This window comes from Colossoma macropomum, unplaced genomic scaffold (genome assembly GCF_904425465.1).
Source record: "Colossoma macropomum unplaced genomic scaffold, Colossoma_macropomum, whole genome shotgun sequence".
Lineage (NCBI taxonomy): Eukaryota > Metazoa > Chordata > Actinopteri > Characiformes > Serrasalmidae > Colossoma > Colossoma macropomum.
The window spans coordinates 42,053,515-42,072,386 of NW_023494793.1; the positions used below are offsets into that span (position 1 = coordinate 42,053,515).

The 18,872-nt window shown below is 39.7% G+C and overlaps 1 protein-coding gene across 2 annotated transcripts; it reads right to left on the reverse strand.

The window, feature by feature from the left end:
• Positions 1-947: 947 nt before the first annotated feature.
• cpox (coproporphyrinogen oxidase) lies at positions 948-17,932 on the reverse strand. Of its 2 annotated transcripts, none has more exons than XM_036579595.1 (8): positions 17,536-17,932; positions 16,583-16,784; positions 13,648-13,791; positions 10,498-10,608; positions 8,209-8,350; positions 6,401-6,619; positions 4,730-4,834; positions 948-2,623 (listed from the first exon to the last, which is right to left on the reverse strand). In XM_036579595.1, the coding sequence occupies exons 1-8, from the start codon at positions 17,803-17,805 to the stop codon at positions 2,539-2,541; spliced, it is 1,278 nt and encodes a 425-aa protein (XP_036435488.1). In that variant the 5' UTR covers positions 17,806-17,932; the 3' UTR covers positions 948-2,538. The 2 variants fall into 2 exon arrangements, with proteins under 2 accessions (XP_036435488.1, XP_036435487.1); XM_036579594.1 differs by having other exon boundaries at positions 16,583-16,787.
• Positions 17,933-18,872: the final 940 nt, after the last annotated feature.

Genomic DNA, 18,872 nt, shown 5'->3' on the forward strand with positions numbered 1-18,872 from the left:
AACTCCAGCAGCACTGCTGTGTCTGATCCACTCAGACCAGCACAACACACACTAACACACCACCACCACGTCAGTGTTACTGCAGTGCTGAGAATGACCCACCACCCAAATAGTACCTGCTCTGTGAGGGTCCATGGGGGTCCTGACCACTGAAGAACAGGGTAAAAGGGGGCTAACAAAGTATCAGAGAAACAGATGGACTACAGTCTGTAACTGTAGAACTACAAAGTGCACCTATATAGTAAGTGGAGCTGATAAAATGGACAATGAGCGGAGAAACAAAGAGGTGGACATGTTATGCCTGATCGGTGTATAATTAATTTTATTTATGTAGTGTGTCCACGATTTGCTTTCCATTCAACTCTTAGAAGTTGGTTTTGCATTTTCTGAAGTAATCAAACATGTTCAGTGATGAGGTCTGGAGTCTGGGGTGGTCAGTCATTGCTCTGAGTTTCTTCGAACAGTGAATCAAGGTTGGTCCCTGACTTTTGCACAGTATTGTACACATTTAAACTTACACAATTGATTTTATTAATTTATTAATTTTAACAGATGTAATACAAATTCCAGCATAGAAAAAGCTGCATGTACTCTCATAGATTAGATCACAGAAAATCATTTTCTTTTAAATGTTATGATCAATTTTTGCATGATTCTTTCTGAACAGGTTCTTAATTGGGAGATTAATATCAGTACTTTGTCCAATCCAATACCTGAAAGCTGTTCAGCCTCAAATCAGCACGCATGAGAATCCATTCTGTGTTGAGGCTGAAAAGCTTTCAGGTACGCAGTGACTCATTTTCAGCTCCACAGATGATGTGTAGTCTAGTCACTGAGCTCATTGCGGAGTCCATCACAGCTCAATGAGCTGCTCTACCCTTTACGACAATACACTTCTGCATTCACTGCTACTGGATTTGCATGAAATCAATACACTACTGCTTAAATATAGTGTTACAAAAGATACTTTAATGTCTTTGTCAATACAAAATTCAGATTAAGTTATACAGGCAATTCACATCTTTATATAGTGGCTTTCTTTGAAGGAAAACAGCTGGAACCACAGCAGATAAACAGAAGTGCGATAAGCTGAAGAGGACAAATCAAAACCCAGGCAGCAAAGCAACAAACAGAAAGAGTAAAAGTGTTAAAGGGCCCTTATCCTTTTTATTTCTCCTCTTCTAAGGTCCACTTATGACATTTGTGAGGGTTTATTTACCAAAAAAAAGTCAATCAAATTCTATATAACCATTTTTCCAACCTCTTTTTATCCTTTACGCCGACAGTAAGCTTCAAAATAAAACGCATCACGGCAAAATGAAGTCCAAAACGAGTTTGTTTGGTGTGGTGTGCTCTCCTAATCACCGCTTCGTTTGTTTGAAGACCTCTCTCTTACTGTGATTGGTCCACTGCACAAATCAGCAGTTCAGAGTTCTTTTTTCAATACTTACAACAGCTTATTTGATGGTATTCGTTCCGTTAGCTTTAGCATTAAATAGACTGTTTTTGTCACTGTGCCTTTAAGACCAATATGTAAATGTCTGTAAATAAATGCAAAGTTGTTATCTTGAGATCATGACTTATCTTGTGATCTCAAGATAAAGTTGTCTTCTTAAGATCATGACCTGTGATGAAGATAAAAGTTGTTTTCTTGAGATCATGACTTGTGATCTCAAGATAAAAGTTATTCTTTTGAGACCACAACTTAGTTATCTTGTGCTATCTTGGTTATCATGATGTGTGATCTCAAAATAAAACTTGTTTTCTCGAGATCATGACTTATCTTGTGATCTCAAGGTAAAAGTTGTTATCTAACTAAGTCATGATCTTAAGACAACAACTGTCTTGTGATCCCAACATAACAAAAGTTGTTATCTCAAGATCACAACATAATCTCAACATAACAATCCAGCAAATTGTAGCCACAGCTCATGTGTTATGTATGTTTTTGTGACATCATAAAAGCAGCGAATTCAAAAAATGGGCTGTTTTTGCAGCTTAGCTGCCACATATGGACTGGATGCGTTTTGGAAGTGTTTACAAACTAAATCAAAGTCAAACTTTTTATTAAAAAACAAAAAAGAAAGAAAGCAGTTTCATTTGTCCGTGATATGGGCCCTTTAAAGAAGCGAGAGAGAGCACTTACAAAAAAAGAAAGAAAGGCCACAAACACCCAGTGATTAGGCCGAGTTAGTAAGGCAGCAGACCGCGAGCACGTCCACAGTCACGCATGGACACCAGACAAGGCAGAAACTCGCTGGTCGCCAGGTAACGCTCACGTCCTGAGAGACAAACAACACAGCAGCGGAGAGAGCGGCCACCACACGGAGGCCAACAGAGAAGCAGCAGTGGTCTGTTTAAAGCAGGAATCATGATTTTTCACAGCAGATTCAGAATTCAGTAGATAAAAAATCAAATCAGTGAGTAGAGAAGGGGGGCGGACGGTTCCGGTGGGCCATCTGAGCTTTTCCACCTTATAAAACCCCTTTACTGGCACTACACAGCGGCCGGATGAAGCCAGTGTCTCTGCGTGTTCTCTCAGATCCACTCTTTAGGGTTGCGTAAAACCTCCAGCATCTCCGCTTCCTTGGTGCCTTTGCGTGGCTCGTGCATGTACTCCCACCTGCGAAGAGCACGGACTTCAGAAAAAAGCAGGAATGTACTTCATAGACACTAGAAGGCATTAGCTACGTTCACTTTACCAGGCTGTGGCACAAATCAGATTTTTTTGCCCTAATGTGACTCAGATCATGTTTCCAGGGCTGTGTGGACACAAATCTGATCTTTTCAAATCCAACCTGAACCACTTTGACTACGTTTACATTACAAGCCTCATTGCTCAAATCCGATTTCTTGCTCAAATCCGATCTCTCTGACACGATGGTTCACACTCGTTTAGGTAAGTGACTCAAATCTGTCATTAATGTGACGAACCGGCGTCCTGAAATGACCCTCATGAGCTCATCCTACTCAGTAACGTCACGTGAATGAATCACGTTCATCATCAGCACAAACTAACGAGCTTCGCTGAGAAGATCATTAACTCTGATCAGCTCTCAGCTTCATTATTAGAGCGAGACGAAGGAGAAAAAGGTGAGATGAGCTGCTTTTCCACCGTTTACAGGCTTTAACTTCTGTTCGGCAGATTTGTGTCCACACAGCTCTGAAAACATCAGATCTGAGTCACATTAGGGCAAAAAACTGGATTTGTGCCACTTTAACCTGGTAATGTGAACGTAGCCATAAAAGCATGCTGTGAGTTTATATTAATAATTTTTCGCTCAAAGCTCATTGATAGAAGTCGAGAACTTGTGTGGAAAGTGCAGATTCAAAACTTTCAATCCAGACTCTGTTTGTGCTGGTATGTAAACAAGGAGATGTTTTATTTTGAGTTGTTTTTATTTTGAATTTGATGTAATGTTACTGTTGTGTGTACAGTCTTGTTTGCAGAAAGAAAGAATACCATTTACATTTTTGTGCATTTGCTCTTTTTTGGCTTGGAAACAGGCAGAAAAAGCCAGAGGTGCAGACTCAAACCTGCCTATAGAATATAAATGCATTTCATTACATATCCAGGTAACTCATTATGGAATTGTGGAATTACTGGGGAGGCACCAGTGTGGGAATTGTGTGCTGATGCTGATATTCGATGTTTTTCATGTATATATTTGCTGAAGCTCATACATAAACATTTATCAGATGCAGGAACTGGGATTACATTTACTTGGATTTGCATTACAGAGAAATATAACAGAAATAGAAGGAAACCATTGTGGATTACAATTAATATATCATCAATATCAAACATCTGTCTCATGTTGATACATACACTATATGGCCAAAAGTTTGTGGACACCGGCTCATCCAATGTTTCTTTCAAAATCAAGACTAATAAAAAAAAGAGTTTGTCCCCCTTTGCTGCAGTAACAGCCTCTACTCTTCTGGGAAGGCTTTACACTAGATGTTGGGGCATTGCTGTCAGGATTTGATTGCATTCAGCCACAAGATAATTAGAGAGATCAGGAGGATGTTGGATGATTAGTTCTAGTTCACAACGTCACCTTAACTCATCCCAAAGGTGTGGATGGAGCGCCATCACTCCAGAGAACACAGTTCCACTGCTCCACAGCCCAGTGCTGGGGGGCTTTACACCCCTCTAGCCCACGCTTGGCATTAGGCATGGTGACTTTAAGCTCATGTGCAGCTGCTCCATGGTGTCTCATTCTATAGGTCAGTGCTTTACTTCAGAGATTATACAAGCTGTGTGTGTATTTGAAGCAGTGGGTGACCTTAATGCAGCCAAATTCACTAACAAAAAGGGGTGTCCACAAACCTCTGGACATATAGTGTAATAATATATAATAATATAGTTAAGCCATTATCTGTTGATACTAATATGATTCTCATTTTGTTGTGCATCCCTATAAATTACAATCTAATAATCATGTGACTAAAGTCAGCTGAATAATAATAATAATAATAATAATAATAATAATAATTGTGGAATAACAACAATAACTTTAGACTTCTCAGGGTTATTGTATATTGAGATACACAGGTCTTGTTTGATTGTCTGATTGTTTCTTGTGTTTTGTATCTTATAAAACGTCTTTAGAAATAACAGCATCCATGATGACTGACCAATTATCGTGATTTATTATCATTTACATTGTTTTTATCTGAACATTAATGCTTATTTCAACATTCACACTCAGACCGTATGACTGACCTTGCTGTGAGTGGTAGAGACATGAGGATGCTCTCTACTCTGGATCCTGGAGTAGCGAGGCCGAACTTCACCCCACGGTCGTACACCAGGTTAAACTCCACATACCTGCGGCGCACACACACACACACACACACACACACACACACACACACACACACACACACACACACACACACCACACTGTAATAACAAACCAAACATGCATATATTCCACACAACATTAACCAACCAGCACCAAACAATCCATGTGCAACAGCATGGATACAGTCAGGTTTCTGTAAGGCTGTCAGATCTGATAAGAAATATGAATTTTCCTTCTCCTCTTGTCTGGTTGTCAAATATTCAAATATAATCTAAATCTTAAAGTACTATTTTGCCAAGAAAGTAGGTCCAGCAGCTCAAATCTGATTTTTTGTTCTGAGCAGGTCAGATTTTCTGCAGTCTGAACCGCAAAAGGCTGCATTAAATCTGACTTTTTCCCCAAATGGATTCAAACCACATTTGTAGTTGGTTTTGAATCTGACTAAAATTGGATTTCTTGATAAGTGGCTAAGTTTGACTGGTCAGATCAGATTTTATTTTTTTTTTGTTTGCAGATCATGACGTCAGACTGTGCAACAGACAATGTGCATATACAAACTTAACAGTTTAAACATGGAGAGTAAAATATAGTGTGATTGCTCACTTAGCTAGTTATCATAAGCCCTATTGGAGCACACACACACACTAGCATTAAGCTAGAAGCCTTGCAAGAGGAGCCTTCAAGTTCATTTTCCTTCTCCTTGTAATTCAGCCATCACCAGAAGTGTTGTGGATTTCAGTCTCGTCTTGAACTTGAGGATTAATGAACTGGGTGAAACTGAGCTCCATTTTAGTTGTTAGTATTCGGGTCACAAAAAAAGAAAATAAAGGGAGGCGGCATTTTCTCCTAAGATGAAGTCGCCTACTTCTTCGCCAGCTTCTTGTTCGAATTTTCCTGTGCCTGTAACTGCTGCACCATTTGGGAAGGAACAGGAAAATCTGAACAAGAAGCTGAATAGGAAGTCAAACTTCAGCCTTGTCCATTTTCTATTACCCAGTTTTGTTATTACATCACTGAGATGCTGATTTATGCGGGGCTGCTAATACTGAAGGAGCTCAGAGTTTGGCGAATTATAGGAGGCGATTCACTCCGGATTGTTACTTAGCAGACTGTAAAAACTACAGACATGGCAGATTTGTACTGGATTAAAATCACAGATCTTGTCAGTCATCACTCAAATTACAGCACATCCTCATGTAAAACTAATTCAGCTCCAGTAGGTCTATAGTTAGGGTTGTAAAGGTTTGCCTCTACCTGGTTGGTGTATGCACATGTGCGGTGATACTTCATGTGGACGTGCAAGGAAATGCAACTATAATCTGACCATACAAATCAGGGTGAGAGTAAGTACAGTAGCTGTGCAGCAGCGTAGCCACACAGCTAAACAAGCAGCTTACTTCACTATTATTATTAGCTGAGCTACACAGCTCAGTAGCTTTCTGCAGCTTATCGTCCATCTGATACTTATTCATGAGTTAGTTTACACGGGAACATATTTAGTGTCATTCATCTTACAAAGTAAACATTTGGAGTGACGGAGTAACTAAAAAGCTGTCGGACGTTTCCAGATATGTGTATCTGTAACTTGCCTGCCGCGTCTGACTTGCTGCCAGTCTTTCTCCTCCTGGGTGAAGGAGTCGTTGAGGTGTTTTCGGACGATGGGCAGGTAGCAGGGCACCACAGTTTTTGCACAGCTCTTTACAAAGTTAAACACCTCCTCTTGATTCGGAGAGTCCAGGTCATCAAAGAAAATCCCGCCAATGCCCCGCGTCTCACCACGATGACGGACGTAGAAGTAACGGTCACACCTGGAGGGAGATTTAAAAGTGCGATGTGATATTTTAGGTCAAATCTGTGAGAACAGAGAGGAACTGCTCTGTTAATTCTAAATACAGTAACATGCTCTAAAGATTTTAATCATAATATTGATCAACATCTTTCTTTTTTCTTTCTTTGATGTCCATTTAACTTTTGTGTGGTTTTATGGGCCAAAAAGAGCCAAAACTGAGTACTGAGTGATACTCACATGAGTAGTGTCCAACCTCTCTTTAAGAATTAAACAAAGCAGGCTGTGCCTTTAAGACATATGACATATGCAAATGAGTTCTGTTTTCATTGGCTGCCTTGTGGAGGCTGCAATGATCCGTTTGCGTCCTGACAGCCAGGAACAGCACATCGTTTAATAATTTTCATACATCTTCCGCTCTGCATCATTTCACAGTGAATGGGTGGGGCTAAACTGCTGTAGGCTGAATGGGCAGTCAAGCTCATAGCTGTGACATCACAATGTAAAACTGTCTAGTTCAGCTTAGTTTCCATAAATGGACTAACGTTACATACAACGAAAAGCTTTTTATGGGCCCTTTAAATTAAAATATACACACCAATCAGCATAACATTCTGACCACCTCCTTGTTTCTACACTCATTGTCCATTTTATCAGCTCCACTTACTATATAGGTGCACTTTGTAGTTCTACAGTTACAGACTGTAGTCCATCTGTTTCTCTGCATACTTTGTTAGCCCCCTTTTACCCTGTTCTTCAGTGGTCAGGACCCCTATGGACCCTCACAGAGCAGGTATTATTTGGGTGGTGGATCATTCTCAGCACTGCAGTAACACTGACGTGGTGGTGGTGTGTTAGTGTGTGTTGTGCTGGTCTGAGTGGATCAGACACAGCAGTGCTGCTGGAGTTTTTAAACACCTCAGTGTCACTGCTGGACTGAGAATAGTCCACCAACCAAAAATATCCAGCCAACAGCGTCCTGTGGGCAGCGTCCTGTGACCACTGATGAAGGACTAGAGGATGACCAACACAAACTGTGCAGCAGCAGATGAGCTATCGTCTCTGACTTTACATCTACAAGGTGGACTGACAGGGTAGGAGTGTCTAATAGAGTGGACAGTGAGTGGACACAGTGTTTAAAAACTCCAGCCGCACTGCTGTGTCTGATCCACTCAGACCAGCGCAACACACACTAACACACCACCACCGTGTCAGTGTTACTGCTGAGAATGATCCACCACCCAAATAGTACCTACTCTGTGAGGGTCCATGGGGGTCCTGACCACTGAAGAACAGGGTAAAAGGGGGCTAACAAAGTATCAGAGAAACAGATGGACTACAGTCTGTAACTGTAGAACTACAAAGTGCACCTATATAGTAAGTGGAGCTGATAAAATGGACAATGAGCAAAGAAACAAGGAGGTGGTCATAATGTTATGCCTGATCGGTGTCTTGTGACCCCATTGTACCCTCATTCTATCTAAACGACACACAACTGCAGCTGGAAATAATGGACTGTCTTATCTCTGTAGAACAGTCTGCATCCACGCAGCATTCACACCACTAAATACACCCATCTAAACACATGAATCAGCAGCGTGAGGGTCCTACCAGTTCTTAAAGTCGGGGTAGTATTTTGGGTGGTGTTTATCACACGCCTCCCGCAGGACGCTGTGGAAAAGGGCCGCATCCTCTTTGTCAATGTAAACTGGAGTGAGGTCAGTGCCCCCACCAAACCACCACTGCTTAGAGCCTGTAGGGGAGAGGGAGAGGGAGAGGGAGAGAGAGAGAGAGAGAGAGAGAGAGAGAGAGAGAGAGAGAGATTTAATTAATTAATTGATCTATCTATTTATCCTAGAGTACCTTCTAGGAATCCTTCTAGGAATTGATATCATCTGTGGTGACTAGCACTGGGTATCAACATCAATACTTGTACACACTTAAAAAAGATGGTCCCTTTAAGGGTTCTTTAGTAAAGAAAACGGTTCTATATAGAACCATGAACACTCTAGGAACCCTCTGTGTGATAAAATGGTTCTTTGCATTGTGAGATGGTTCTTCAGATTGGTGGAGAATCTGCTGTAGATGGTTTTATATGAAACCTTTTTGCAAAGGGTTCTATTTAGCACCAAAAAGGGTTCTTCTATTGTTACAAGCTTGACAACGTAACAATACAAGAACCCGTCTACAGCAGATTCTTCACCAATATGAAAAACAGCCATTTAACCATGCAAAGAACACTTTAATCATGCAAAGGGTTCTTTGAGTGTTCCTGGTTCTACATAGACCTATTTTCTTTACTCAAGAACCCTTGAAGAACTTGATTTAGTACTTAATTTACTTAAGTAGTCAGTTAGGTGCAATACGGTTACATGAATTTCCTTTTAACTGACGCCATTATATCGAATACTGACAGTAACGTAAATAAAGCTTTAGAAATGAAGAGAGAGAGAGAGAGAGAGAGAGAGAGAGAGAGAGACAAAGGGAGAGAGAGAAAGAGAGAGACAGAGAGAGAGACAGAGAGAAAGAGAGAGACAAAGGGAGAGAGAGAAAGAGAGAGAGAGAGAGAGACAGAGAGAGACAAAGGGAGAGAGAGACAGAGAGAGACAGAGAGAGAAAGAGAGAGACAAAGGGAGAGAGAGACAGAGAGAGAGAGAGAGACAGAGAGAGAGAAAGAGACAAAGGGAGAGAGAGAGAGAAAGAGAGAGAGGGAGAGAGATTTAATTAATTAATGATCTATTTTTTCTTATGTACCTTCTAGGAATGCTTCTAGGAACTGATATCATCTGTGGAGTCCAGCACTGGGTATCAACATCAATATTTGTACACACTTAAAAAGATGGTCCCTTCAAGGGTTCTTTAGTAATGTAAACGGTTCTATATAGAACCATGAACACTCTAGGAACCCTGTGTGATAAAATGGTTCTTTGCATTGTGAGATGGTTCTTCAGAATGGTGGAGAATCTGCTGTAGATGGTTTTATATGAAACCTTTTTGCAAAGGGTTCTATATAGCACCAAAAAGGGTTCTTCTATTGTTACAAGCTTGACAACGTAACAATACAAGAACCCGTCGACAGCAGATTCTTCACCAATATGAAAAACAGCCATTTAACGATGCAAAGAACACTTTAATCATGCAAAAGGTTCTTTGAGTGTTCCTGGTTCTATATAGACCTATTTTCTTTACTAAAGAACCCTTGAAGAACCATCATTTTTAAGAGTGTCTGGTACCGACCGAATCACTTCAATACCCCTGATACTGAAAAAATTGTACTTAATTTACTTAAGTAGTCAGTCTTTTCATCATGAACCTTCACTTTACATCATGTGAAGGTTATTCATGCATTTAAAGGTTTCTTCACACTTTTCCAGTGTGGTTCTTTAGAGAACCAAAAGTTCCTAAGAGAAGTCTTTTTCTAAATGAGATGTGTATGTAAATGAGAATGTAAATGAACCAAATTAAGTGTTCTACCTAGAAAATTTATGAGTGTTTAAACCTGCGAGGTGTACTTCACACTCACAAATCTCTTTTCAAACACTGTTCTTTAGGGAACCAGAAGTGGTTCTTCTATGGCATCGCTTAGAACACCCACACACTGACTTCCACTGGTGCAATACCGCTATATGAATTTCCTTTTAACTGACACCGTTATAGCGAATACTGACAGTACCGTTAATAAAGCTTTATGAATGAAGAGAGAGAGACAGAGAGAGAGAGAGGGGGAGAGAGAGAAAGAGTGAGAGGGAGAGAGAGGGGGAGAGAGAGAGAGTGAGAGAGAGAGAGCGAGAGACAAAGGGAGGAAGAGAGAGACAGAGGGAGAGAGATGGGTGTGGTTGACAGATAACAACGTCTGTTTCCAGAGATCCTCATAATGACCAGTGACACGGCAGAACTCACCGTCCTCCTCCTCAATCTCAAAGTATCTGTAGTTGAAGTGCACTGTGGGAATGTGGGGGTTTTTGGGGTGGATGACCGAGCTGACGCCCATCGCGATGAATGGCAGCTTCCCTGCAACAAAGAGATAAAGAGAAAACGGTTAGATGGGCAGAACGTCGCCTGAGTCACGTAGAGACATCACAGCTCGGCCAAATCCAATTCACAGAGTACCTCCGATAAAGTGTATGTTCAGAATAAAGTTCTACTAAAATCGATATCCAGAACAAAGTTTTAATAAAATAAATATTCAGGAAAGAGAATTGAATAATATTAATATTTAGAATTAAATTCTGCTAAAATTAATATCCATATCAAAGTTCAAATATAATTAATATTCTGAATAAAATTTGAATAATATAATTCAGAATGAAATTCTACTAAAATCAATATCCATAATAAAGTTCTAATAAAATGAGTATTGAGAATAAAATTCTAATATTAACACTCAGACTTAAATTGTACTAAAATTAATATCCACAACAATGTTTTAATAAAATTAATATTCAGTATGAAATTAAGATGAAATTAATAGCCAGAAGTTCTAATGAACTTAAAATTCAGACTGAAGTTTGTTTTATTAAAATTAATATACCAAACTGAAGTTATTATAAAATTTATATCCCAAATGAAGTTTTAATAAAATTAGTTTTACAAAATTTCTTATAGTCATCAGTTATTACAGAATTATTATACATAATGAAGTTTTAATAAAATATAAACAAACCATATCTACTGTTTTTCTTGCATTTTATTTTTTTGTCAATTTATGATGTTTATGTGGTTTTATGTGCCAAAAAATGTCATGATTCATTATTTAAATGACCTTTTTTTCTTTAATTTCTCTTTATGCTTTAGAATTCTAACAGACTGTTTTTGTTACTGGGTATTTAAGACTAATATATGTAAATTTGCTCTGTTGCTCTAAATTTACTGGTTGTGCCTCATTAAAAAAGCAGCCCAGGCTGAAACACTCCTTATAACTTCAGCGTGAATGGGCAGATAACCTGCTGTAGACTGAATAAACAAGTATATCGCTGCTGTCGGAAGAAAACCTCGTTTATCCATTTTTGCCATTTTCTGACATAATTTGAAAATGCATGTTGCTGTTTACATTGTGTATATTTCATTAAGAACGGACCAAAAGAAATGGATCAAAATGACTTGGCAAAAAGTCTGGTTCCATTGACTTACATTAAAAATAAAGTATGTTTTTTCCTTCTCCTGTAAAGTTACCATTTTGGAGATACGAGTAAATGTGCTGTGTTGAATGGAGAGTGAATGGTATGTTCTAAAAACATCGAACTCCTTTATTTAAAAAAAGAGTACAATTTATTTTTGCATTGTATGGGCTCTTTAACATACTGAATGAAGTTACAATAGAATTAATATTTACAGAGAAGTTATAATAAATGTAATATCTTGAATGCCTCGTATACTAAAAGCTTAAAAAAGATTACAGTTACAAACAATAAAATACATGTTATTTATTAGTGAATGACTCATTTTTGTTGACCCAAAATACATGAATAACAATCCTAAAGAGACCTTTTGGTGTCTAGTTCATAAAACTTAATCTAGGGCTGGGCAACATGGTGATATTTTATCATTATTGTGATAAATTATGTCAAAATATGCCTTTCTGAGCAAATTGTGTACTTAAAGAACACTGACCAACAACAAAATGCATGACAAAGAGAACAAAATGGGTCATATTTAACTTAGTTTAGTGCAGAGCAGCTTGTGGAACACTGAATAACAATCCCTGTAATTGTAAGTTTATTATTTTTATTATTATTATTATCATTATATCATTACAGTATTTTCAGATGTGGCACTGCAGGCTCTATTTTGTCTGTTCCAACTTATTAAATCTTAGAAAAACTAAATTTTATATATATATTGTATGATATCTATAGTGTGCATCATTAAAATGTCTTGAAGTATCGTCATATAATATTTTGGCCTTATCATCCATCCCTACTTAAATCTAAACTATAAAATATACTATTTTATATATACAAATATCAAAAATGATTAATATCCAAACTTTTTAATGGAGGTCTCTGGCGTCACAGCGTGAAACTCCAGATCAGGAAGTGAAATTAAAGAGCCAGAGTGTCGGAGTCTGTGTGGAGGCGTTTACTATCCCTGAAGTTTGATACACAAAAAAAAAAAGAGTTTCAGAGAAAAGGAGTGTGTGAGATGGTGGGTGGTAGTTTCCAGTTTGTGGAACAAAGACTTACTCAATATCAGCCCTGTAGCTTGCGCAACACCAACGATCCTGAGATTAAAGCGATAGTCTGGCACAGAAAAATCAAACTTCCACCCTCACACCAAATGTGGGCGATCAGCCACGACATGTTTGGTGTCTGCAGTTTGCTTCTTCAGTCTTAGCTCTGGAGCCACAAGGCTAATGTAGCTAACAAATAATGTAAGCCTATACTCCCCTAGTTAGCACTGTGCTAACTGCATGTCTAAATCATCACAGACTTGCCTCAAACCGTGTGGAGCTGTTCATCTCTAATAGACTTGCTTATGTGGTTTCTGACTCTTTTTTCTAATTCACTTATAATTAAACGGTTAAGATGTAAACAGAGCCGTTCAGAGTGGTTTGGTGTGAAACGCTCTGTTCTAGAGAAACTTACCGAGTCAGAACTGTTCACAGTGGTGGTGATAGGAACCAGACGTCCACCTCTAAAAGCTCACTCTCAGAAAGTCACTACATGATGTGGTTATGAATTCACTGCCTGATGCCTACAGACACATTTTCATGGTGGAGGGATACATGCAGGGTGTCTGGAGGCAAAATAGCCCCAAAGAAAACTTATTATTTCAGATTTTCCACTATTTTCCATCATCAACATTCCATATAAGCTCAGAAGACTCGTGTTGGTTCACTGGTGGTTCTGGATAGTAAATAAAATGTCTATATTTGTGTTGTAGTCATGGCGACACCTGGTTCCTATCACCACCACTGTAAAGACATCTGAACCAGTTCACATCAAGCCGCTATGAATCACTCTGTTTACATCCCAACCTCTATAGAAATTTTGGAATTTCGATTTAACACTATGGATAAGAGAGAGAAGGAGAAGTACGTTACTGGCTCACCGTCTTTCCCTTTCAGGACTTTTCCACGGCTGCGCATCTGCTTGGCTGCTTCCTCCGTCAGGAAGCCGGACACGACAGACACGTTTACTCCGGCCTTCTCGAACACCTTACCGTCCTGCATCACACAGCTGATCCCCCCACCACCTGTAACACACAGACCATTTACAGGGCTTCAGTAGATGATAAGAGTCTTACACATCACTCATGTTTGCTATCTGTCTGGTCATACAGAGTTTCTTCTGAAATGAAGGGAGTTAATAGTGAGTTTGTGCTGCAGTAACAGCCTCAACTCTTCTGGGAAGGCTTTGCTCTAGATGTTGAACATTGCTGTGAGGATTTGATTGCGCATTAGTGAGGTCAGGTACTGATATTGGATGGTCAGTTCTGGATCACAGACTCATCCCAAAGGTGTTGGATGGAGCTCCATCACTCCAGAGAACGCAGTTCCACTGCTGGGGGGCTTTACCCCACACTTGGCACTGGTATGGTGACCTTAGGCTCACGTGTGGCCGCTTCAGAATGCCCCCCTCTATTGGTCAGAGCTTTTCTATGAAGCTGTGAGAGCGCATTTGATCACATCTATCAGCAGTGTGTGCACCTTAAAGGTGAATTCCACCAAATCATTAAGATAAACAGAGTCATTCAGAGTGGTTTGGTGTGAAACACTGAGTTCTAGAGAAATTTACAGAGTCAGAACTGTTCACAGTGGTGGTGATAGGAACCAGACGTCCACCTCTAAAAGCTCCCTCACAGAAAGTTACTACATGAAATGGTTATGAATACATTGTTTTATGATTAGATGTTGGCCTAAAATGCATTTATTATATCCATACAGGGTGTGGTAAGGTATAATAATCACAATTGTTTATGATTAATTACTATTTTGCCTTCATCAACTTCACATATAAACACAGAAGACTCGTGTAGGTTCACTGGAGGTTTTGGACAGTAAATAAAATGGCTATATTTGTGTTGTAGACATGGTGAATAACTGGTTCCACACACCACCTCTGTAAAGAAATCTGAGTCGGCAAGCTTCTCAACAATCAACCATTTCACATCAGACCACTCTGAATGACTTTGTTTACACTTCAGTAGTTGAATTACACAGGAATTTTGGAAAATTGGTGGAATTTCCCTTTAAAGTGGCTGAAATCACTACAGAAACTGGTGTCGTTACACAAGACAATGGGTATAAAGAAGCTATTTACAGGGATTTGTGTCATTACCCAGCACAGTGACAACACGCATCACCAATTAGACAGGATTTCAAAGTGCTTCTTATTCACTACAGGCCTTTTCTTAACAAAGGCAGTCTTGAGTACAGTGTGAGGAAACCTACAGCACAAGCCTTCTGTCATTCATGCTGGATTTAGTGGGTATAAGAGCAACTGTTGTTTGAAGATCTGAACTTGAACATATATCAAGTAGAACTTTGGACCATGACCCCTGACCTCCCTGCCTCTTGTGAAATTACTAATGTACTACAACTCCAGTCAAAACGTAAAGGAGAACATCCTAACTGCACTATGAAGGTCCTTCTTTATGCTCTTAGGGGGCTTTTAATGTTGAGTCTTGGTTCCACTCAGTAGTTTCCTCTACACGATGCTCATTTATTAACTGTTTATGCATATTTATGCTTATTTGCACACATGCATATTTATTCATATCAAACAATATTCATACCATCTTCTTTATTATTATCTGGATCCTGATGTTTAAATATAATTCGGTATATTTCTGTTGTCAGAAGAAAACCTCACATCTCCATTTTTGATGTTTTTCAGTTTTTGACATAATTTGAAAATACCTGTTACCCTTTACATTGTGTGTAAATTTCATGAAGAATGGACTAAAAGAAACGACCCAAAATGACTTGGAAAAAAGTCTGGTTCCATTGACTTACATTAAAAGTAAAGTAGGTTTTTTCCTTCTCCTGTAAAGTTACCATTTTGGAGATACGAGGTTTTCTTCCGACAACAGCGACATGCAGTTCTTTGTAAATTCCTGTTGGAATAAAAAGTATCTCCGATTTTTACAGAATTTGAAAACAGCAGCTGTGCTTTATAATTTGCTCAAATTTCATAATGAATGGAAAAACAGAAACGCTCCAAAATGGCTTGAAAATAATAACTCTTATTCCATTAACTTCTACTGAACATTCAGAAGATTTTTCTCTCTCCTGTACAAGTTACTATGTTAGGGATACAAGGTTTTATTGCATTGATATATTGTGCTGTGCAGCTCTAGTGATTGATTACCTTATTGTAATAGTACAGTATAGTATAGTTTCAATACATTTTAATGTGAGGGAATCTCTGGCGTGTAAATATGACTTATTGGGGGGCCAAAAAACACATTTCCTGAAATGCTGCTATGGGACGGTTGTAGGTTGGTATGGTGGGTAACACCTCTGCCTTCTACGATGTAGACTGGGGTTCAATCCCCCACCTGGGTACGCACCCTACACTATACTAATCAGAGTCCCTGGGCAAGACTCCTAACACTACCTTCACCTACCTGTGTAAAATGATTAAAAAGTCTGGATAAGATTGTCTGCCGAATGCTGTAAATGTAAAATGGAGTACAGGAATAAATTGAGGCAGGTGTCAATATGTATTTTTTATGTATTAAATGTATTAAGCACTGTACTCACTAGTGTACGTGTTTGGCTTTGTGCACTGTTTCATCTTTTAAACTCAACAAGGTTTTCTTCTTTACTCAACACTAATTTCCTTCCCACTTCAGAGTAAACATTTCTTCTTTTCTTTGATCTTTTAATCGATTTTAAAGCAGATTAAGGGGTTTTAGTAAGGCACACTAATTATAAACAAACACTATTATTATTATTATTATTATTATTTGACAGACCAGAACGTGGACACAGACACACATCTCCCATGTGAATTCACTAACGTGAGGTGGTGTTCCTCACCTTCCTCTCGGCTCCAGCGGTCCACCCTGAACTTCCCGCCGTCCACTTCCTCCAGCGCCCGGCAGAACTCAGCCTGTGTCTGCATGATCAGCATCTCCATCCGGGTCCTTATCTCTCCTTTCCTCTTCTCCAGCTGCTCCACGGGGGTGACCGGCGGAGACATGAACGCCCTGCACCGCTCGGCAATGCTGCCCTCCTCGTCCTCCTCGCAATCAGAATCAAAATCAGTTTACTGCTCCAGTTCACCTGCACGCAGGGCTGGGCCATAATTTACAATCCATAAAAATGAAATTAATAGACATAAATAAGGAGTTTTCCTCTTAGAAATGTGCTTTAATCCTTACTAAGGAAGAAAAGGTTCATTAACCTTAGTAATGTTAACTTATTTATCATCCGATATCGTGAAAAGTTTGGAAAATATCGTGATATATCGCGATTAATATCGCACAGCTCTACACTCTTAAAAAACATGGTTCTTCAAGGGTTCTTTAGGTTCTATTTAGAACCACAAGTTATATATAGAACCATTTCATAGAGAAATTGTGGTTCAGGGTGATGGAGAATGTGTTGTATATGGTTATACACAGAACCTTTTTGATAAAAAATGGTTCTATAAAGCACCACCAAAAAGGGTTCTGCTTATGTTACAATGTCAAGCTTGTATACAACAGCAGAACTCTTATTGGTGGTGCTATATAGAACCATTTCATCAAAAAGGTTCTATCTAGAACACATTTTTCATCAATCTGAAGAACGACTTCACCATGCAAAGAACCATTTAAGCATGAAATGGTTCTAGATAGCAGTCACGGCTCTAAATAGAACCATTCCCTTTTCTAAAGAACCCTTGAAGAACCATCTTTTTTTTGAAGTGTACTTGCATGTGCAAAGAATCCAACACAGTCTCTGAGAAGGTAATAAAACAGTCACAGCCACTGAATGTAGAGCTCTACCTTCACGACGTCCCTCCTGGTCGCCATCTCAGCCCGCTGAAAGTGACTGAACGCGGCCGCTGCGACTCCAGCCACCGCCGCTGCTCCTCCGGTCACCCAGAGGACCCTCTTTCCGCCTGTCCCATTCACTATCCTCCCATATGACATGTGTCTGGTGCCCACAGCCCGGGACCTCCACGGAACTGAGGCTAAGTCCACTTTACCCACATTGCCCAGCCGCGCCGCGGACCGCAGTGTCCTGCTTAAGGTGCACAACACAAACGAAGACATGCTTTCAGCTTTAAAAACCCAAATGACCCTGTCAACAGGTCACGCACCTCTTTAAGACGGACACGCTTCCCGATAATCGTGTAATTTTGCACGTATCTGCCTCGCTTTCCACTTTCGGAGGCGTGACTTTTCGCTAGCGCTCTGCGCATGCTCGGCGTAGAGCTGCATGATGGGAAATGGAGTTCTTCCTGGCCAATAAATCCCTCAAAGCAGGGGGCGTGGTTTTAAACAAAAAAACACAATGTAATGACATTGCGTTCCCTCGCAATAAATTTGCGTTCCCTCGCTGGTGACATCCTGTATAAGTGAAAATAATGCTTGGAGAAGAAGATCCTAAAGCGTGGCCACGGGTTAGTAAGGCATGGGAACAAGATAATTAAGTCGTGGCCACGGGTTAGTAAGGTGTGGAAATAAGATCATGCCTTATTAAGTTGTGGTCAAGGCATTCTGACACCTTACTAAGTTGGGGCCACACATTAGGACATTAGGACATTCTGACACCTAACTAAGTCATGGCCACAACTTAATTATGTGGTGCATTAGTTTTATTTACACAGGAAGTCGCCAGCAGGGCTCAATTTGTTGCACACACACACACACACACACACACACACACACACACACACACACACACATATATATATATATATATATGGTTTATTGTTAGTTAGTACCAAAAATCATTCATAATTCATTTTTACATGACTGTTGTCTGACCGGCGGCACGCTGGCGCAGTGGGTAGTGCTGTTGGCTCACAGCAAGAAGGGCCTGGGTTCAATTCCCAGCAGGGCCTGTTGCCTGTCTGCACTGCGATGGATTGGTGACCCGTCCAGGGTGTATCCTTTGAACACTTTTTGTGTCCTATTGTTTTCTGATTTTACACATTCCATATTAAAAGTAACCCAAAACATGTTATTCATAACTGGATATAGAAATATTTCAACACATCTCGTGTTAAAATTAACGTAAAATGTATCGTCTCCAACTGAACACACTGACGTGTCTAGTCAGAGACAGAATGTGTTGTTTTTACCACATGTTTTAAGAGTCTGTGCCTCTAAGACTG

Coding starts and splice junctions, on each gene's coding strand:
- cpox (XM_036579594.1), bottom strand. CDS start 17,805: ATGTCTTCGTTTGTGTTGTGCACCTTAAGCAGGACACTGCGGTCCGCG. Junction 13,792..16,582: donor CCGCTGGAGCCGAGAGGAAG/GTGAGGAACACC, acceptor TGTGTGTTACAG/GTGGTGGGGGGATCAGCTGT. Junction 4,835..6,400: donor CAGCAAGTCAGACGCGGCAG/GCAAGTTACAGA, acceptor TGTGCGCCGCAG/GTATGTGGAGTTTAACCTGG.